The sequence below is a fragment of the Lipophrys pholis genome (assembly GCF_963383615.2).
Source record: "Lipophrys pholis genome assembly, chromosome: 18".
In the NCBI taxonomy this organism is placed as follows: Eukaryota; Metazoa; Chordata; class Actinopteri; order Blenniiformes; family Blenniidae; genus Lipophrys; species Lipophrys pholis.
In genome coordinates, this window is record NC_137646.1 from 7,781,251 (window position 1) to 7,803,558 (window position 22,308).

General features: G+C 43.2%; 1 protein-coding gene across 1 annotated transcript; it reads right to left on the bottom strand.

Annotated features, from left to right (window-relative positions):
- Positions 1–1,265: 1,265 nt before the first annotated feature.
- Positions 1,266–14,365, bottom strand: LOC308123992 (uncharacterized protein). The gene is made up of 12 exons (XM_080486747.1): positions 14,070–14,365; positions 13,844–13,959; positions 13,265–13,329; positions 13,095–13,140; positions 12,958–12,998; positions 10,389–10,513; positions 10,216–10,275; positions 9,598–9,751; positions 4,647–4,808; positions 3,637–3,731; positions 2,735–2,898; positions 1,266–2,634 (listed from the first exon to the last, which is right to left on the bottom strand). The coding sequence occupies exons 3-12, from the start codon at positions 13,327–13,329 to the stop codon at positions 2,590–2,592; spliced, it is 957 nt and encodes a 318-aa protein (XP_080342873.1). The 5' UTR covers positions 13,844–13,959; positions 14,070–14,365; the 3' UTR covers positions 1,266–2,589.
- Between the last annotated feature and the right edge of the window lie 7,943 nt (positions 14,366–22,308).

Below are 22,308 nucleotides of genomic sequence, written 5' to 3' on the forward strand. Positions count from 1 at the left end.
GTGTCCAAGGCAGCTGGAAGGTCCAACAGAACCAGAGTAACAAAGCAACCAGAGTCTGTGGCAGGAAGAGATCATTAAGAACCTTCAACAGTGGCAACTCAGTGCTGGGAAGGGTTTCAAACCCAGACTGAAACACCTCCGGGATGTTGAGCTCATCCAAGAATGACTTTAGCTGATGATAAACTATTTTCTCCAAAACCTTAGAAAGGAAAGGAAGCCTGGAGATAGGCCTGAAGTTTGAGAGCACAGAGGGTCTGAGCCAGGCTTTTTAATCAAAGGTGTCACCACCGCATGCTTAAAACTCACGGGGACACTCCCATTCACCAAACTGCTGTTTAAAATGTTGAGGACAAACGGTGCCAACGTGGGAAGAAGCTCTTTAAAAAGACGAGGTGGAACTGGATCATTGGGGATCCAGCAGGCTTCATCTGGCCAATGATCTCTGTTAGATAAGGCTGGCTGACCGGCTCAAACTGCTCTAGCTCAGCAGAGCATGAGACAGAGGTAGAGGGGTCATAAGCAGGACTGCTAATGAAGGTCCTAATGTCCACAACCTTATAGTGAAGTAGCTCCGGAAGCTCTCACACACCACTGAGGAGTTTTCTGAAGCTCTCTCACCTCTGAGGAGTTCTCTGGAAGCTCTCGCACACCTGCCGTAGTCTTGTTGTTGGAACGCTGTCCTGGGCCAGATGCGTCGTTGGAAGACTATATGAACATTAACCACTACTTGTTGTAGCTATACTGGTACTCAGCTAGCCTACTCATACAAAACAGACAGGGAGAGTGGAGCTGGATGCAAAGTAGAGTTTTATTGCTAAAACCCGGTTCTCAGATCAGTCCCCAGACAGACACAAACGATCAGACACAATTGCTAGGCACGATCGAACACAAAAATAAGTCGCTTGGGCTTAGTTCTTATATACACTGAAGAGGGTCCTCCCTCCTAAACAGGTGCTACCCATTTCTCTTGATGAAGGTCCTCCTTTCCGAACAGGTGCCGCCCATTTCTCTTTTTGCCATTACAACATTAGTGCGAAAATAACCGTGTCTTATTAGGGCATGTTTGGGAGGCCCCTCCCATCCTTATTTCATTCTTTTGACGATACTAATGGTGTCTTCTGTTTGGTCCTGTCTGGTCTATTTTGGGCTTCTTCCAGCATCTACAGCAGACTGATTGGACTGCTCTACCAACCGAGCCCCATGAAAGATGTCAAACCCCATCGTCTGCATGTAAATTAAATCACTGACAGTATTACAGAAATCTTCCTGCAGTTCCAAACTTTTTATTTACATAAAGTGTATCCAAATCATTAACATCACAACAAGAATTCACTTTTTGAATTCATTCAATATTTGCTTCTTCCCATCAGTCCGTCCAGTCTGAGGGATTATCATGCAAAGTACAAAAATATACAAAGCTGATTGACTGCATTTGTTTTTCAATTAAAGTAACTGCTGTTCCCAGCCTGTCCGCTGGAAGTTGAATTCTTTCAGTAGGCGGAGAGGTCACAACACAAAACTGCTCATAACAAAGGGATTCCTGAAAGCTGGCAAACTTATGATTGTTGGAGAAGCGGCATTAGCATTAAAGCTGTACAATGAGGGAGAGTTTGTGAAAACCTGCCGTAACTACTTTGATGGCAAACTCCGTGGCAGATCCCATTACAGATGACAGTTTCTTAAAGACAATATCAGGTAGCGCATAATATATTTTAGAAAAAGGGGATTAAATGTGAACATTTTCATGATGTACTTGCATTTTTTGTGCCTTTGCAGGGTTTTTTTTTTAAAGGACGTTAAGACGTTATTTTACTTATTGGCCCAGTTGAGTTAAAATCCGGCTGTATGCGTTGTTGTGCAGTCCAGATCAGACGTGGAAAACTGCCCTGTACTTTTCTTTCTCATGTTCACGTGTGTCTGCCAGGGTTTATCTTCACAGTAATGTAGTGAAGGAATCCACAGGGTTTCTTAGGGTACAGCCGAAAGGACTGAGCAAAAAAAAGGTTGTGAAACAGTGTTGTGCAACAAGAGCAGGCGATCTCAATGATCTCTTTCATAAATTAAATTTATGGACTATAAAAGCTAACTTTTCAAAACATACAAATCATAAACACGTATACACTTGTTCTTTTGATTTAAAAACAAAAAACGCAAAAAAAAAAAAGTTAAACACCTTTAAACTCCTTAAAGTAGCTTCAGTCTTCAGCCGGATAGTCATCTTCGTGGAGTTGGAGCAGTTTTCTTTCAGGTCTGCGTTCGCTCTGGATCTTCATATTGTGAGTTCACCAGTAAAATGACATTAACTGGGCTGTTTGTGGCCCATGTTCTAATGAGAGTTCGACACAGACGGCTTCCTCAAAGCAAACAGAGGCTACTTTTGAGAAGTGAATATGTTGGTTCATTGTTTGGGTGCTATGACTGAATACAGAGGCAAAAAGTGTTGTATCTGTGCACTTAGTCTAATTAAACAAAGAAACCAAGAAATAAATTGTGAGAGAACATAAGCAGCTGCTGTGAAAAGTTTAAATAGTTTGGAGTAATCAGCTTTTTCAACATAAGGTGACTAAAAGCAGAGTTTTTGGGATCCCTTCAAGCTTCCCAGGAGCCTCTGATCTGAGGCCTGTTGATTCTCATCTGTGGAAATAAAGACAACAAAAGGACAACAATCAGAATGAGAGTGAGAATGTATTGAACAGCACAAAGCTCCAGATTTTCACTGCCTGTGATCACTGACCGGCTGGTTGTGGGGTCGGTCCGGTGGGGTAAACTGTGACAACCCCCTGTTAGGAAATGGAGTTTCTGTCTCAGTCGAAAGTGAGGTGTTCACTGAATAGGGCCGGGTTGTCTGGTAGAGTGGAGCCGGTTGTCCATTTTCACCTGGATCCTCACTGGAGAAGGCTGATTGATCATGTGTGAGGAAGGATATTTAGAAATCATGTTAATCTTCATGGACCTTAAAAAGGACAAGACCTTATTTCAATCTTCAATAAAATAAATAGGTTGAAGGGGCTTTGGTGGTGATTAAAGTCTTAGACACGTCAAAGATTAACAACAAAATTGACTTGATTACATTTGTATTTGTCATGCAGTGTCAGAAATTTCCTATCAACCCTTTCATGCACAAAAATGTCCCATTGACTTCCACTAAAGCCACATTTTTTAATCTCACTGTTGGTCCAGTATAAAACCATGCATCCTGTAGTCCTGGAGGTTCAGCATCCTGCATGTTCTAGCTCTCTCCCAGTTGATAATAATAAGGACTCCTTAACGGGCTCTTGTACAATTTTAATGAAGAGTTCTTCATTAGATTCAGGTGTGCTGAAGCTGGGGGACATCTAAAGCATGCAGGACCCTCCAGGACCAGAGTTGGACACCCCCGGTTTAATGGAAGCCATGTGAACTATTAAACAATCAAATACATGAAATGGCAGTTCAGTAATTAAAATTTGTACATTTGTGGTAATCCTGTGAAGGATTAAATATGTTTACGTGATAAAAGAAGAATTAATGCAAAGGTTTCATCACACACACTTTAAAACAGTCAAATAATCAGCAAAATAATACATTTCATCAAAAGTTATGAAAGAAGTTGAGCCTGAATAATGATGTTAATGTGACTGGAGATTAAATACTGACCAGCATTGATTGTACTGATTGCACTGTTGGATCTGGTCCATTCAAAGTCTTCATTCAGCCACTGGTTCACCAGCTTCTCTTTCACGTCTTTCTTCCTGTGGAATCAGATATTATTGGGTTTATATATATATATGTCACCCACAAAGCAACACATAGCAATCTTGTCTGTGTTATGAAAGTAAACTGTTAACCAGGAAGCTTGAGTTATACGTATTCATTCATTCATTTCCGGGTCGCAGGCATGGGACACGAACCCACTACCCTGAGATTGTGAGTCTCATGCTCTACCAACTGAGCTAGCCGGGGGACTACGGAGTTATACGTATTTTAAGCAAACTAAACAAATGTTACGGTCCAGAGGCCGATGATTGCTAATTGAAAGAATTGATAACCGCAATGAATGACTTTCATAATGAGTGAATGGTCTGCGGGGTTTTGATTTGGTGGAGGGTCTAGAGAGCGGGCCTAGAGGGGCAGTGTTTGAGGAGCTGGACTGTGGAGGGAGTTCAGTGGAGTGAGAACAGATCTGGAGAGCATGCTGAGAGTTAGCGGCTCGCCAGCCTTGTTCGGTTCTGCCGTGGTTACGGCCCACAGGAAACATTTGCTTTATTGAAAAAAAGTCTGAGTTTGAAGACCATTCCCGCTCTTTCTTTCAGCGACAATACCGCTGCATCAGTGTGGAGAGAAGCTAAGCTAACATTAGCAGCTAACGGATGTGAAACGAACGTTTCATTCTAAAAACTGCGAAATGGAATCGTGGATAAGAGCACAGCTGTGTGTGAAATATCCACAAAGAATTTACACATCAAGAAAATCAAGTCTTTAGTGTCAGGTCAATGCTAACATGTAGCCACCAGCTAACACTAAACATATCGCCACGAGCTAATGCTACACATGAACTTGTTAGATTTAGACTGCACAGAATAATTACAAATAATAATGAATGAGTAAAGATGATTTGGAAGTGTTTGTTTCTCCTCTTGTGAAGCAGTACCAACATGTCAGCTTACTTTGTTTGCTTGCGTCTGTTGGTCACCACATAAACAGTCAGAGATGCAACAACCAGCAGCAGGAAGAGGAGCGTCACACTCAAGCCAGCATAGAAAGCTGTCCTCTGGATCGGAAACTGACAGTCATCGCCCATATACCAAGTGGAATCCAGATCCAGACACCTGAGAATGAAATAAAGCAGCAAAAAAAGAAAAACAATGAATTCAAAGTGAATATTCGCCAGGATAAAAAAAAAGGAACTCTATGGAAGAAACACTCTTCAAAAATGGAGACAGTGTTTTAAAATGGAAAAAAGATATAATTAAAAAAGAAACATCAGAGACAGTAAAAATGAGAAAGGTTGGATGAGGTAGCTGTTATGGATGACCACCAGTCACTTTTTTGTGTGCTGCACAAGTTAAAAACTCACAAGTTTGGTCATATAGGCCGCATTCACACTAAAGGTCTTGATGCTCAAATCCAATGTCTTGCTGAGACCCCATATTTTGCGTGACTCAATCACGTGAAAAACTGTGATTGTTCAGACTACATTTTAAACGCTTCCATCAGACTGCAGTGTGAACGTTATCCAACCTCAGAGTGAATGCATGCACAGAAGGCGCATGTCACGCCTAGCACACTGTTTACAAGGTAAATATGGATGCCACACCTGTCCATGCCAGGGGCCTATACTACGAATCTGGATTTCCTCTCACCGAGGTAACTTCAGAGATTAACTTGGGGTTTTGAGTACTGCAAACGCTTCCGACCCCGACAAATAACTCAGGATATTTAACCTACTCCTGAGCAGGTTATATTCTGGACAAGATCTGTGAGTGTAAAAGCTCCGCCTTCTGACCAATCAGATCTCTTGGAAAATGACATGCCCATTCTTAGAAGGCCCTGATTGGTGCACGGATTCAGAACAGAGAGCAGCACTTAGAGAGTTTTTAGAGCAATCTTTTTAACATTATGAAATAAAGTCTCGTCACTGAGGCTTTGAAGGACGTCTTTGTTCTTGTTCTTGATTTGTTCCCAAGTCTGTTTGGTTCCACAAGGGTTGCATTTGTAATATTGATAACAATAACAATGGTCATGCCTGACAGAACTGCAGAAACATTCATTCATGGAGCGCACATCTACTCATGTCTTCACAGTGAAGAATTAATATTCCAATGCAAAACATGCTCACACAGAGGAAACCCATAACAACTTGATGGAAAATATAAACTAAAAGAAGAGCAGTGAGGAAGCGCTGCCTGAAACGTTTCTGTGGTCATAAAGTGAAATTGAGTGGTCACAGTGCTGTGCCATTTATATTATCAAATTAATTCATATCGGATAATCTCATCAAGTCAAGGCATTAACAAGTGGGGAATTTCCAGGCTTTGGCTGTGACAACAGTGCTGCTTTTAGCCTGGACGATGTGTTTGAATTCTTCATATAAAGTCTATAAAGTCAGCTGCTCTGCAAGGTTTCTCCGTGTGTGTGTGTGTGATTGGTCAGATGCTGCAAACTCCACCCCTCCCATGTGAACGTGCACTGATCCTGAAGGGAAACCCCTGGATTAAATTACCAAGTTGTTAACCTGCTTTGTGTTAAAGGTTATCAGAATTGCCCATGTCTGGGTAAGTTAACCCAGGTAACAGAAAGATATCCTAGGGAATGTGTATCCCAGGTCGTAGTATCTCAGATCTAATTCACTGTTTCCAGCCCAAAAACGATGTAAAACTCACCCACCTCAATAAAACCAGCCCAAATCTCACCCTCTGTAGAAATCATGTTAAAACCGTAAAACTAATATAATGAACACATCATAAGCACACAACTGCACTAAATATATAAAGAAAAAAGTTACAAGAATTTGGCTCCACAAATAGGAGAGACCTGGCTGCCCCATCTGGCATCACTGGTCAACTCGTGACTATCCATGTTGAAGTGGTAGAGCAATAGGAGCCAACAAAATCTAGGCAAAATGACGCAGGAAAGAAGGAGATTGAGAAAGAAAGAGATCACGTCTTTTAACATTTTGGCGAAGCCTGGGGATGGACTGAGGCAAAAAAAATCAGCGCTGGCATTTTTGACCTGTGAAGCCCCTTTTTATTTAGCTTCTTTCCTCCTTTTCAGAAACGGGGTTCACAGGTGGAGGCATTGTTGTCCTGGGGGGTGACGGCGTCTCCCTCCTGTGTGATGTGCTGCGCACCCCTGGTCTTGCCTTATCTGCCGTAATTGTGTGATTATCCGTACCACGATTGGTATTATGAGGCAACATAGTTCTCTGGGTGAATTTCCCAGGTTGGCATTGTCTGGCTTTTCGTGTCTGGAGTAATACATATTGCCACAGCTCCAGTAAATCTTACCTCCCTGGTCTTACCACACAACATTATTGAGGTTGTAATGGGTGATGGTGACATACTGGAGTGCAATATATTATATATGTTCCTAATATTGTGTCCCCACTAATATATGGAAATGGGTTGGACTAAGGTATAAGGAACACACAGCTCAATTTAATGCACTCAAGTACACCACCACCATCAACTATGACCTCAATAATACACAGACTCATGACAATGTCAAACTAAAAATATGTAAACTTAAGAATGCATGGCATGGCATAGCAGTTGTATGTGATTGCATTAGATTGCACAGGTGTACCTCATGCAGTGGCTAGTGAGTGTATCTCTACATATAAAATTAATTAATTAGTATAATAAAAAAATGTTTAAGACTAATAGTTACCAGTCATATTTCTTTTGCATACTAACATATGTGACTGCCAAACTGCACATGACATGGCATAGCAATAGGCTTGTTTGCTCTATTACATTACTAGGTCTGGTACGTGTCTGCATGCAAAAACAATGTTTTTGTTTTGACCTAAATTTGTCTTCAAAATGTTGCTCTCTCTCAGCTATCTTCGTCAGTAGTGCTGCTTACAGGTCTGTCATGCTTGTTTTTATTACTTACCCCTCTCATCCTCTTGCTGACCAAATACCGCTGTTATTTTGGTGCATTTGGAGGCCTCTGCTCCCAGTGCTTCTATTTGTTTTCATTGTTGCTTTTAAGTGCCACCAGGGCGTTTTTCCCCAATCGGTGTCTTTCCATGATGTTGTCAGACTCCTCATCTAACCTCGGGTCACTTGCTGTGAGTCTGTGACTCTGTTAGCCATGCCCATCCAGGAACTGGGTGATTGACAAGCCCTGATTGACAGTTAACCAATGGGCTGTGCTGAATAGACAGTCAGCCACACTACTGGACTATACGCTCACTGGCCACTTTATTAGGTACACCTGTCCAACTGCTCTTTAACACAAATTTGTAATCAGCCAATCACATGGCAGCAACCGAATGCATTTAGGCATGTAGACATGGTCAAGACGATCTGCTGCAGTTCAAACCGAGCATCAGAATGGGGAAGAAATGTGATTTAAGTGACTTTGAACGTGGCTTGGTTGTTGGTGCCAGACGGGCTGGTCTGAGTATTTCAGAAACTGCTGATCTACTGGGATTTTCACCCACAACCATCTCTTGGGTTTACAGAGAATGGTCCGAAAAAGAGAAAATATCTAGTGAGCGGCAGTTCTGTGGGCCAAATGCCTTGTTGATGCCAGAGGTCAGAGGAGAAAGGCCAGACTGCTTCGAGCTGATAGAACGGCAACAGTACCTCCAATAACCACTCGTTACAACCGAGGTATGCAGAAGAGCATCTCTGAACGCATTACATGTGGAACCTTGAGGCGGAGGGGCTACAGCAGCAGAAGACCACACCGGGTGCCACTCCTGTCAGCTAAGAACAGGAAACTGAGGCTACAATCCCCACAGGCTCACCAGCAGTGGACAATAGAAGATTGGAAGAACGTTGCCTGGTCTGATGAGTCTTGAGTTCTGCGCCGACATTCGGATGGTCGGGTCAGAATTTGGCGTCAACAACATGAAAGCATGAATCCATCCTGCCTTGTATCAACGTTTCAGGCTGCTGGTGGTGCTGTCATGGTATGGGGGAGATTTTCTTGGCACACTTTGGGCCCCTTAGTACCAATTGAGCATCGTGTCAACCGCCACAGCCTACCTGAGTATTGTTGCTGACCATGTCCATCCCTTTATGACCACAGTGTACTCATCTTCTGATGGCTACTTCCAGCAGGATAACGCGCCATGTCATAAAGCACTAATCATCTCAGACTGGTTCCTTGAACATGACAATGAGTTCACTGTACTCAAATGTCCTCCACAGTCACCAGATCTCAATCCAATAGAGCACCTTTGGGATGTGGTGGAACGGGAGATTCACATCATGGATGTGCAGCCGACAAATCTGCAGCAACTGCGTGATGCCATCATGTCATTATGGACCAAACTCTCTGAGGAATGTTTCCAGTACCTTGTTGAATCTGTGCCACAAAGGATTAAGGCAGTTCTGAAAGCAAAAGGGGGTCCAACCCGGTACTAGCAAGGTGTACCTAATAAAGTGGCCGGTGAGTGTTGGTCACATAACTGGCCAGCCAATTATGTCGGGTGGGGACCTGTCGACCAGCCTCAATTGACAACGGCCTACAGGGATAGTGCCCAGTATGCCAGATGGCCAGTCCACCACCAGAGCCGCTTCCTCCAGCACAGCGTAGTCATGGCAGCCACATCTCAGTGACGTGAAAGTTACATATTTGTGACAGGATCGTTCAGACGGCGGTCGCGTTGAAAAACATAAGATACATATCCGATTTGGTACCACATAAGATCGAGGCCTGGGCCTGGTGTAAAAAAATTGGAATTGCAACATTCATATAGTCACAAAAAAGATTGGATATGGGTCACTTGTGAGCAGATAATTGGAATTGGGTCACATTGACTTACAGTGTGAGCGTGCTCTTATTTGCTCAAAGGGAGGGTCTCTTTCTTATCCGATTTATCCTCCAGAGAAAAAACAACAAAAGAACAACTGTCATGAACAGACCCTGAAGTCAACTTACTTGCATGTACGTCCAATATCCCTGTGCACGGTGCAGATTCCCTGATTATTGCAGGGTTTAGAAGCTGAGTGGCGATTGTCACATAGAGTCACACAACTATATCCTTTCTCGTCCTTATGAACCTGGTAGTATTGTGAAGTAGTTCCACAAACATCTGGAGGGAGACACAAAGACACTTGTGTTAGTTTGATCAGGTCATAAATGTGCACTATTGACACACAACTGCACCACAGCGTGTTTAAGATTCAGCAACATGAAGACATTGCTCTGTAGTGGACTGGAGACATGTCCACTGTGTACCCTGCTCTGTCCCTCAGCTAGCAGGGATTGGCTACTGCAAACCAGTTTAGAAGATGGATGGATGGATAAATGGACACCTGAGCCATAAAATGACGCAACAGACATATTTTGAGCCAACCTATTTTCTAACACCAGCCCTCTTTTTAACATCAGGATAAACATCTCACGTTTCTCAGAGATTTATATAGATATAATATAGCATGACATTACCTGAACGAACACCAACTTCTTACTACTTGTACTACATTAGTCAAATACAAACCATCATCTACCAGTCCCCATGTCTCTTTTATACACACACACGCACACACTCTTTACCTTTACTAGAGACATCCGTTTCAATACATTTGGGCTCTTCAGTGACATTAAATGGACAATCTGAAAATTGGTAAAAGAAAGAAGACATCTGATCAGTTACATAAACATGATCTAATCTTTCAATTTAATAAAGTTCAGATTTCAGAGATTGTTCAGATTGTTCTGTACTTTACCTGTGCAGTTGACAAGGCCTTTATTAGCCGTCTCAATAGCATCAAAGCTTTGTCCATATATATCTTCAATGCTGCCATTATTTGGCAATTGCAAGATGACTTCATGTGTGACACTAACACTGAAACTGAAACAATGTCAAAAATTACAATTACAAGATGCGATTTTCTCACGTGTTTGCATGTTCTCCATTCACCTGCAGGATCTTACCCAGGATTGTACCCAGGCTTTGTTCCACAATCTAAAGATGTGTTTGTGGCAGAGAGGTGGAGGCAGCGCACCTGATTCGCATCAGGTGCCATTTACTTCTCTGATTATAAAGGAGGAGTCCGCTGGACACAGGTGTGCCAGGTGAAGACACAGCACAAACCTGAGGCCACATTTACATATACCTTGGTATTTAAAAAACTGAGATATTTCTCTGCGTTATTACCTCACTTTTACACATAAATGTAGCTATGAGTCTTCCCAAATGATGATTCCTGAAAACTGTGGGGATTTAGAAAAACGTCGTGTTTTTTTCCAGGATTCTGATTGGCTATCATGACTTCAAGCTTCTAGTTACACTGCCCCCTACAGGTTTGGCTGCTCATAGCAGCTCTGAACCAAGTGGATATGCGATCCGTGAAAATGAAGATATTCTTTGTGAACATAGAGGAGGAAATACAGTATCTGTTTTCTTGAAAGCCTGTGTACATGAACGTGGCCAGAGAGAGGAGCACTGTATGTGTCTGAAGAGTGTTGGTGTAAGTATGGTGACTGAAAAGTCAGTGTACGAGCCTCCTCTGTGTGTGAACCTGCAGGTGGCAGGCATGTCTGCCACAGTGTGTTTGTTTGAGTCTGACATTGATTTGATGTGGAGTAAATTGAGGGGTCTTTTGTCCAGCAACAGGCACATATAGAAAAATTCTATATCTTATTTTCCTTCATATATGGCAGTCCCTCTGTTTATCCCTCAGTTTAAATTGCAAGTCTTTCAGTGGGTTTAAGTTAAAGGGGACATATCATGCTAAATCCACTTTTTTAGCCCTTAAATGCATGTTGTTGTATATTTAGAGTGTTTAGAAGTACAGAAAAGTTCAAAGTAGTCTCTTCAGGTGCTCCGTTGATATCTTTATATTCTGTTTTGGTCATATTTTGCGATCCGTTTCGATTTTTCTATTCTCTATTACGTTTTTTGAACAATGACGTCACAGTATTCCCGGCAGAACTGCCAAATTAGGACATCGACACTTTGAGCAATCCGCCATTTTTGTTTCTCGCTGCGATTTTGTAGTCCAACCGAAGTTACGAGAGGATAAGTCGAAATGTTCGGTTGTTGGATGTAGTAACCCACAAGCTTCGTTACACCGTCTCCCAGCATCAGAACCTTTTCGAAGTGCCTGGTTGAGTTTTATTTTTCACAGAAATGTACCCACATCTGTGGGTAAGGTCATTTTTGTGTGCGCGAATCACTTTAAGGATGACTGCTTCAGCAACCTCCGCCAGTATAAAGAAGGATTTGCCGAAAGACTTGGTCTGATTGAGCGGTCAGTTCCTTCTATCTATGGAGACGACGAACAGAGCACTTCGGTAAGCTGTATATAACGCTAAAAAGTGTGATGATAAGACGTCCCTGTCATTGTTTTGTTAGCATTAGCAGTTGCACCGTCTTCATATGTTAGCGCTGTGTGCTCGTTTTAGATTATAATGTAACTTCTGTGTTAAATAGTCGTTGTAATACAGGCAGTATTGTAGTAGTGGGCATGGATGGAGAAGTTAGTGTAAATATAGAACCACACCATTGCGTTACATCCATATGAAGACGTTGTTCAGGTGCATCATCGTCATTTTCATCTCGCTCCGCCGGGTCCGACTCTGGCTCCAACATGTATGGCTGGATGGACAAATCTTCCGTTGTTGACATTTTGTAAATAATGTGTGAATATAAAGTTTCTGCGCCGCTAGATAATTGTATCTGTTCTATCAAACTACAAAGAAGGCCAAACAGGGTGGCGTTGAACCGAGTGTCACCTCTGCAACCTGGAGAGGAGGAGGGGTATGAAGTGTCTCATTTGCATTTGAAGAGACCGCCCCAAAAGGAGTTGCTCTCAGAAGCACATCAGAAAAGGGGTAGAAAAGGGGCCTGTGGAGTTCTAATAATGAGGAATTCAGACCCAAGCATTGCAGTTCCGCTTTATATAGACCACAACTGTATGATTTATATGTAAAAAGGAAGGATTTAAAAGCATGATATGTCTCCTTTAATTTTGTTAGCCCACCCCTGTAGAAAACAGAGCTCAGTAATGACAATTTTCCATTTGGGTAAGACTGCTAACTTGACAATTGTTCTTGACAATTATTGAAAACCCGGAGAGTAAGGGATACCACACACACACACACACACACACACACACACACACACACACACACACACACACACACACACACACACACACACACACACACACTTTGATGAAATATTTGAATTTGTGTGAAGAGCAACAGACACCTCTTAACAACTCTGTCAATAGCAGAACATGTTACAATTCATGACGTATTTCTTCGTATTGTATCAGTGCATTTATTTACCTTTCAGTTCTTGGTTTGATGACTTCTTCTGAAACTTTCATCTGAAATGAGAACACATTTATCTATGACTTGTGTTCATATTTAAGGAGCCTACAGATTTATATGCTGTTGAGAAAAGTTGGAGTGCCTTTACTTACCACCGCCACAGTGTTATCTAACATTCTCCTCATTGGATGTCCTCGGCTGAGAAAACAAGAAGCCACAAGATGATAAAATTCTTCTTTTGGGAGGAAGGAAAGTCAGCGCAATATTACAATGACAACTTCAATTCACCACATTTAACAGGAAAAATATAGTAACCATTTACCTGATGTTTGTCACGATGACACCTTCCAGGTTTGATATCATCTTTAGACGGTAATATGTCATCATCTGAAATGGTGATAAAACAGTGTTTTAGAAAGACAAAAAGTATAATGTATATATATGAGCATGTATGTTTGTAACTCCCCACTTTCTACCCTGTTTAATGGCTCCAGCAGGAAGGTATCTGATTGGCTCTAAATTTACTCTATATCAGTGATCTACAGGAGCCTAAAGAAAAGCAAAGGGTGCTGGAAGTGATGGGGAGGCAATCACTCCCAGAGAGTCATGATGGTATAATCGTGTCTTTGTGGATTTGCATGAAGGGAGAAAGATCTGAAGGAGACAACGTCTACCAAGACTTTCAGCTATTTCCTCAAACATGTTTTAAAAACCTTTATTGTATGTTGAAGTCAATGGTGGTCACAGAGTTTCCAGTTTACAATAAAAGGAAAAACTAGACAATAATGTGAAAACATACTTATTGTTGGTTGATGCACTATAAAGTAATGTAAGATACATAAAAAGCCAAAGAAAGAGAGAGGTTTTTAAGAAATCCCTAGTTTTTTGTTGTTTGATTTACCAATGTGGTGAACCGTTGAACAAAATCTGTGTATTCAGGTGTTGTTGGATTAGCAAGGTTTTCATCATACTCCTCTTCAATGACCACATTAACTTCGACTGACCTCTCCAATGTATCTGAAAAAAGTTCAAAATGAAACATGAGTTGCAGTTAAGAGTTGAGAAAGCAAATACTCAAAATGATTTGAGAGGAAGCGAAGAAGAAACTTTGAATGAGGGGACATTACCTGCGATAACATTTTCAAGATATTGACAACGGTCTCCAGTGAACCCAGGAGGACAGACACAGCTGGTTCCGTTAAAGACAAATTCAGGGGGACAAACAGGTGGAGTGCTTGGAATTGGTGTAGAAGACTGTGATGTTGTGCTGTTGGTTGTCTCAGACTGTGGAGTAGTTGATGCTGAACCACTTGACGAGGTTGGCTGTGGTGTTGAATCAGTAATACCAGGATTGGTGGATACTACTTCTGTAGTACTGCTTTGGTCAGATGTTGAAGTACTGTCTGGAGACTGTGTTGTTGTCAGAGCTGTGGGGGTAGTTGTAGTTGATGCTGTATCAGCTGAAGATGTTGGCTGTAGCGTTGAGTCAGTACTACCAGGACTGGTGGATACTGCTTCTGTAGTAATGCCTGGGTCGGATGTTGAAGTACTCTCTGGAGACTGTGTTGTTGTCACATCTGTAGTACTATTTGTAGTTGATGCTGAGCCACTTGACGATGTTGGCTGTGGTGTTGAGTCATTACTACCTGGACTGGTGGATACTGCTTCTGTAGTACTACTTTGGTCAGATGTTGAAGTACTGTCTGGAGACTGTGTTGTTGTCACATCTGTAGGAGTCGTTGTAGTTGATGCTGAACCACTTGACGAGGTTGGCTGTGGTGTTGAGTCAGTACTACCAGGACTGCTGGATACTGCTTCTGTAGTAATGCTTGGGTCGGATGTTGAAGTACTCTCTGGAGACTGTGTTGTTGTCACATCTGTAGGACTATTTGTAGTTGATGCTGAGCCACTTGACGATGTTGGCTGTGGTGTTGAGTCAGTACTACCAGGACTGGTGGATACTGCTTCTGTAGTACTACTTTGATCAGATGTTGAAGTACTGTCTGGCGACTGTGTTGTTGTCACATCTGTAGGAGTAGTTATAGTTGATGCTGTACCACTTGACGATGTTGGCTGTGGTGTTGAGTCAGTACTACCAGGACTGGTGGATACTGCTTCTGTAGTACTGCTTTGGTCAGATGTAGAAGTACTGTCTGGAGACTGTGTTGTTGTCACATCTGTAGGAGTAGTTATAGTTGATGCTGAACCACTTGACGATGTTGGCTGTGGTGTTGAGTCAGTATTACCAGGACTGGTGGATACTGCTTCTGTAGTACTACTTTGATCAGATGTTAAAGTACTGTCGGGAGACTGTGCTGTTGTCACATCTGTAGGAGTATTTGTAGTTGATGCTGAACCACTTGATGAGGTTGGCTGTGGTGTTGAATCAGTACTACCAGGACTGGTGGATACTGCTTCTGTAGTAATGCTTGGGTCAGATGTTGAAGTACTCTCTGGAGACTTTGTTGTTGTCACATCTGTAGGAGTATTTGTAGTTGATGCTGAGCCACTTGACGATGTTGGCTGTGGTGTTGAGTCAGTACTACCAGGACTGGTGGATACTGCTTCTGTAGTACTACTTTGGTCAGATGTTGAAGTACTGTCTGGAGACTGTGTTGTTGTCACATCTGTAGGAGTAGTTATAGTTGATGCTGTACCACTTGACGATGTTGGCTGTGGTGTTGAGTCAGTACTACCAGGACTGGTGGATACTGCTTCTGTAGTACTACTTTGGTCTGATGTTGAAGTACTGTCTAGAGACTGTGTTGTTGTCACATCTGTAGGAGTCGTTGTAGTTGATGCTGAACCACTTGACGAGGTTGGCTGTGGTGTTGAATCAGTAATACCAGGATTGGTGGATACTACTTCTGTAGTACTGCTTTGGTCAGATGTTGAAGTACTGTCTGGAGACTGTGTTGTTGTCAGAGCTGTGGGGGTAGTTGTAGTTGATGCTGTATCAGCTGAAGATGTTGGCTGTAGCGTTGAGTCAGTACTACCAGGACTGGTGGATACTTCTTCTGTAGTAATGCTTGGGTCGGATGTTGAAGTACTCTCTGGAGACTGTGTTGTTGTCACATCTGTAGGACTATTTGTAGTTGATGCTGAGCCACTTGACGATGTTGGCTGTGGTGTTGAGTCAGTACTACCAGGACTGGTGGATACTGCTTCTGTAGTACTACTTTGGTCAGATGTTGAAGTACTGTCTGGAGACTGTGTTGTTGTCACATCTGTAGGAGTATTTGTAGTTGATGCTGAACCACTTGACGATGTTGGCTGTGGTGTTGAATCAGTACTACCAGGACTGGTGGATACTGCTTCTGTAGTAATGCTTGGGTCGGATGTTGAAGTACTCTCTGGAGACTGTGTTGTTGTCACATCTGTAGGACTATTTGTAGTTGATGCTGAGCCACTTGACGATGTTGGCTGTGGTGTTGAATCAGTACTACCAGGACTGGTGGATACTGCTTCTGTAGTACTACTTTTGTCTGATGTTGAAGTACTGTCTGGAGACTGTGTTGTTGTCACATCTGTAGGAGTCGTTGTAGTTGATGCTGAACCACTTGACGAGGTTGGCTGTGGTGTTGAGTCAGTACTACCAGGACTGGTGGATACTGCTTCTGTAGTACTGCTTTGGTCAGATGTTGAAGTACTGTCTGGAGACTTTGTTGTTGTCACATCTGTAGGAGTATTTGTAGTTGATGCTGAGCCACTTGACGATGTTGGCTGTGGTGTTGAGTCAGTACTACCAGGACTGGTGGATACTGCTTCTGTAGTACTACTTTTGTCTGATGTTGAAGTACTGTCTAGAGACTGTGTTGTTGTCACATCTGTAGGAGTCGTTGTAGTTGATGCTGAACCACTTGACGAGGTTGGCTGTGGTGTTGAATCAGTAATACCAGGATTGGTGGATACTACTTCTGTAGTACTGCTTTGGTCAGATGTTGAAGTACTGTCTGGAGACTGTGTTGTTGTCAGAGCTGTGGGGGTAGTTGTAGTTGATGCTGTATCAGCTGAAGATGTTGGCTGTAGCGTTGAGTCAGTACTACCAGGACTGGTGGATACTGCTTCTGTAGTAATGCTTGGGTCGGATGTTGAAGTACTCTCTGGAGACTGTGTTGTTGTCACATCTGTAGGACTATTTGTAGTTGATGCTGAGCCACTTGACGATGTTGGCTGTGGTGTTGAGTCAGTACTACCAGGACTGGTGGATACTGCTTCTGTAGTACTACTTTGATCAGATGTTGAAGTACTGTCTGGCGACTGTGTTGTTGTCACATCTGTAGGAGTAGTTATAGTTGATGCTGTACCACTTGACGATGTTGGCTGTGATGTTGAGTCAGTACTACCAGGACTGGTGGATACTGCTTCTGTAGTACTGCTTTGGTTAGATGTAGAAGTACTGTCTGGAGACTGTGTTGTTGTCACATCTGTAGGAGTAGTTATAGTTGATGCTGAACCACTTGACGATGTTGGCTGTGGTGTTGAGTCAGTATTACCAGGACTGGTGGATACTGCTTCTGTAGTACTACTTTGATCAGATGTTAAAGTACTGTCGGGAGACTGTGCTGTTGTCACATCTGTAGGAGTATTTGTAGTTGATGCTGAACCACTTGACGATGTTGGCTGTGGTGTTGAATCAGTACTACCAGGACTGGTGGATACTGCTTCTGTAGTAATGCTTGGGTCGGATGTTGAAGTACTCTCTGGAGACTGTGTTGTTGTCACATCTGTAGGACTATTTGTAGTTGATGCTGAGCCACTTGACGATGTTGGCTGTGGTGTTGAATCAGTACTACCAGGACTGGTGGATACTGCTTCTGTAGTACTACTTTTGTCTGATGTTGAAGTACTGTCTGGAGACTGTGTTGTTGTCACATCTGTAGGAGTCGTTGTAGTTAATGCTGAACCACTTGACGAGGTTGGCTGTGGTGTTGAGTCAGTACTACCAGGACTGGTGGATACTGCTTCTGTAGTACTGCTTTGGTCAGATGTTGAAGTACTGTCTGGAGACTTTGTTGTTGTCACATCTGTAGGAGTAGTTATAGTTGATGCTGTACCACTTGACGATGTTGGCTGTGGTGTTGAGTCAGTACTATCAGGACTGGTGGATACTGCTTCTGTAGTACTACTTTGGTCAGATGTTGAAGTACTGTCTGGAGACTGTGTTGTTGTCACATCTGTAGGAGTATTTGTAGTTGATGCTGAGCCACTTGGCGATGTTGGCTGTGGTGTTGAATCAGTACTACCAGGACTGGTGGATACTGCTTCTGTAGTACTACTTTGGTCAGATGTTGAAGTACTGTCTGGAGACTGTGTTGTTGTCACATCTGTAGGAGTATTTGTAGTTGATGCTGAGCCACTTGACGATGTTGGCTGTGGTGTTGAATCAGTACTACCAGGACTGGTGGATACTGCTTCTGTAGTACTACTTTGGTCAGATGTTGAAGTACTCTCTGGAGACTGTGTTGTTGTCACATCTGTAGGAGTCGTTGTAGTTGATACTGAACCACTTGACGAGGTTGGCTGTGGTGTTGAATCAGTAATACCAGGATTGGTGGATACTGCTTCTGTAGTACTACTTTGGTCAGATGTTGAAGTACTGTCTGGAGACTGTGTTGTTGTCACATCTGTAGGAGTAGTTATAGTTGATGCTGTACCACTTGACGATGTTGGCTGTGGTGTTGAGTCAGTACTACCAGGACTGGTGGATACTGCTTCTGTAGTACTACTTTGGTCTGATGTTGAAGTACTGTCTAGAGACTGTGTTGTTGTCACATCTGTAGGAGTCGTTGTAGTTGATGCTGAACCACTTGGCGATGTTGGCTGTGGTGTTGAGTCAGTACTACCAGGACTGGTGGATACTACTTCTGTAGTACTGCTTTGGTCAGATGTTGAAGTACTGTCTGGAGACTGTGTTGTTGTCAGAGCTGTGGGGGTAGTTGTAGCTGATGCTGTATCAGCTGAAGATGTTGGCTGTAGCGTTGAGTCAGTACTACCAGGACTGGTGGATACTGCTTCTGTAGTAATGCTTGGGTCGGATGTTGAAGTACTCTCTGGAGACTGTGTTGTTGTCACATCTGTAGGACTATTTGTAGTTGATGCTGAGCCACTTGACGATGTTGGCTGTGGTGTTGAGTCAGTACTACCAGGACTGGTGGATACTGCTTCTGTAGTACTACTTTGATCAGATGTTGAAGTACTGTCTGGCGACTGTGTTGTTGTCACATCTGTAGGAGTAGTTATAGTTGATGCTGTACCACTTGACGATGTTGGCTGTGGTGTTGAGTCAGTACTATCAGGACTGGTGGATACTGCTTCTGTAGTACTGCTTTGGTCAGATGTAGAAGTACTGTCTGGAGACTGTGTTGTTGTCACATCTGTAGGAGTAGTTATAGTTGATGCTGAACCACTTGACGATGTTGGCTGTGGTGTTGAATCAGTACTACCAGGACTGGTGGATACTGCTTCTGTAGTAATGCTTGGGTCGGATGTTGAAGTACTCTCTGGAGACTGTGTTGTTGTCACATCTGTAGGACTATTTGTAGTTGATGCTGAGCCACTTGACGATGTTGGCTGTGGTGTTGAATCAGTACTACCAGGACTGGTGGATACTGCTTCTGTAGTACTACTTTTGTCTGATGTTGAAGTACTGTCTGGAGACTGTGTTGTTGTCACATCTGTAGGAGTCGTTGTAGTTGATGCTGAACCACTTGACGAGGTTGGCTGTGGTGTTGAGTCAGTACTACCAGGACTGGTGGATACTGCTTCTGTAGTACTGCTTTGGTCAGATGTTGAAGTACTGTCTGGAGACTTTGTTGTTGTCACATCTGTAGGAGTATTTGTAGTTGATGCTGAGCCACTTGACGATGTTGGCTGTGGTGTTGAGTCAGTACTACCAGGACTGGTGGATACTGCTTCTGTAGTACTACTTTTGTCTGATGTTGAAGTACTGTCTAGAGACTGTGTTGTTGTCACATCTGTAGGAGTCGTTGTAGTTGATGCTGAACCACTTGACGAGGTTGGCTGTGGTGTTGAATCAGTAATACCAGGATTGGTGGATACTACTTCTGTAGTACTGCTTTGGTCAGATGTTGAAGTACTGTCTGGAGACTGTGTTGTTGTCAGAGCTGTGGGGGTAGTTGTAGTTGATGCTGTATCAGCTGAAGATGTTGGCTGTAGCGTTGAGTCAGTACTACCAGGACTGGTGGATACTGCTTCTGTAGTAATGCTTGGGTCGGATGTTGAAGTACTCTCTGGAGACTGTGTTGTTGTCACATCTGTAGGACTATTTGTAGTTGATGCTGAGCCACTTGACGATGTTGGCTGTGGTGTTGAGTCAGTACTACCAGGACTGGTGGATACTGCTTCTGTAGTACTACTTTGATCAGATGTTGAAGTACTGTCTGGCGACTGTGTTGTTGTCACATCTGTAGGAGTAGTTATAGTTGATGCTGTACCACTTGACGATGTTGGCTGTGGTGTTGAGTCAGTACTATCAGGACTGGTGGATACTGCTTCTGTAGTACTACTTTGGTCAGATGTTGAAGTACTGTCTGGAGACTGTGTTGTTGTCACATCTGTAGGAGTATTTGTAGTTGATGCTGAGCCACTTGGCGATGTTGGCTGTGGTGTTGAATCAGTACTACCAGGACTGGTGGATACTGCTTCTGTAGTACTACTTTGGTCAGATGTTGAAGTACTGTCTGGAGACTGTGTTGTTGTCACATCTGTAGGAGTCGTTGTAGTTGATGCTGAACCACTTGACGAGGTTGGCTGTGGTGTTGAATCAGTAATACCAGGATTGGTGGATACTGCTTCTGTAGTACTACTTTGGTCAGATGTTGAAGTACTGTCTGGAGACTGTGTTGTTGTCACATCTGTAGGAGTAGTTATAGTTGATGCTGTACCACTTGACGACGTTGGCTGTGGTGTTGAGTCAGTACTACCAGGACTGGTGGATACTGCTTCTCTAGTACTACTTTGGTCTGATGTTGAAGTACTGTCTAGAGACTGTGTTGTTGTCACATCTGTAGGAGTCGTTGTAGTTGATGCTGAACCACTTGGCGATGTTGGCTGTGGTGTTGAGTCAGTACTACCAGGACTGGTGGATACTACTTCTGTAGTACTGCTTTGGTCAGATGTTGAAGTACTGTCTGGAGACTGTGTTGTTGTCAGAGCTGTGGGGGTAGTTGTAGTTGATGCTGTATCAGCTGAAGATGTTGGCTGTAGCGTTGAGTCAGTACTACCAGGACTGCTGGATACTGCTTCTGTAGTAATGCTTGGGTCGGATGTTGATGTACTCTCTGGAGACTGTGTTGTTGTCACATCTGTAGGACTATTTGTAGTTGATGCTGAGCCACTTGACGATGTTGGCTGTGGTGTTGAGTCAGTACTACCAGGACTGGTGGATACTGCTTCTGTAGTACTACTTTTGTCTGATGTTGAAGTACTGTCTAGAGACTGTGTTGTTGTCACATCTGTAGGAGTCGTTGTAGTTGATGCTGAACCACTTGACGACGTTGGCTGTGGTGTTGAATCAGTAATACCAGGATTGGTGGATACTACTTCTGTAGTACTGCTTTGGTCAGATGTTGAAGTACTGTCTGGAGACTGTGTTGTTGTCAGAGCTGTGGGGGTAGTTGTAGTTGATGCTGTATCAGCTGAAGATGTTGGCTGTAGCGTTGAGTCAGTACTACCAGGACTGCTGGATACTGCTTCTGTAGTAATGCTTGGGTCGGATGTTGATGTACTCTCTGGAGACTGTGTTGTTGTCACATCTGTAGGACTATTTGTAGTTGATGCTGAGCCACTTGACGATGTTGGCTGTGGTGTTGAGTCAGTACTACCAGGACTGGTGGATACTGCTTCTGTAGTACTACTTTTGTCTGATGTTGAAGTACTGTCTAGAGACTGTGTTGTTGTCACATCTGTAGGAGTCGTTGTAGTTGATGCTGAACCACTTGACGACGTTGGCTGTGGTGTTGAATCAGTAATACCAGGATTGGTGGATACTACTTCTGTAGTACTGCTTTGGTCAGATGTTGAAGTACTGTCTGGAGACTGTGTTGTTGTCAGAGCTGTGGGGGTAGTTGTAGTTGATGCTGTATCAGCTGAAGATGTTGGCTGTAGCGTTGAGTCAGTACTACCAGGACTGCTGGATACTGCTTCTGTAGTAATGCTTGGGTCGGATGTTGATGTACTCTCTGGAGACTGTGTTGTTGTCACATCTGTAGGACTATTTGTAGTTGATGCTGAGCCACTTGACGATGTTGGCTGTGGTGTTGAATCAGTAATACCAGGATTGGTGGATACTACTTCTGTAGTACTGCTTTGGTCAGATGTTGAAGTACTGTCTGGAGACTGTGT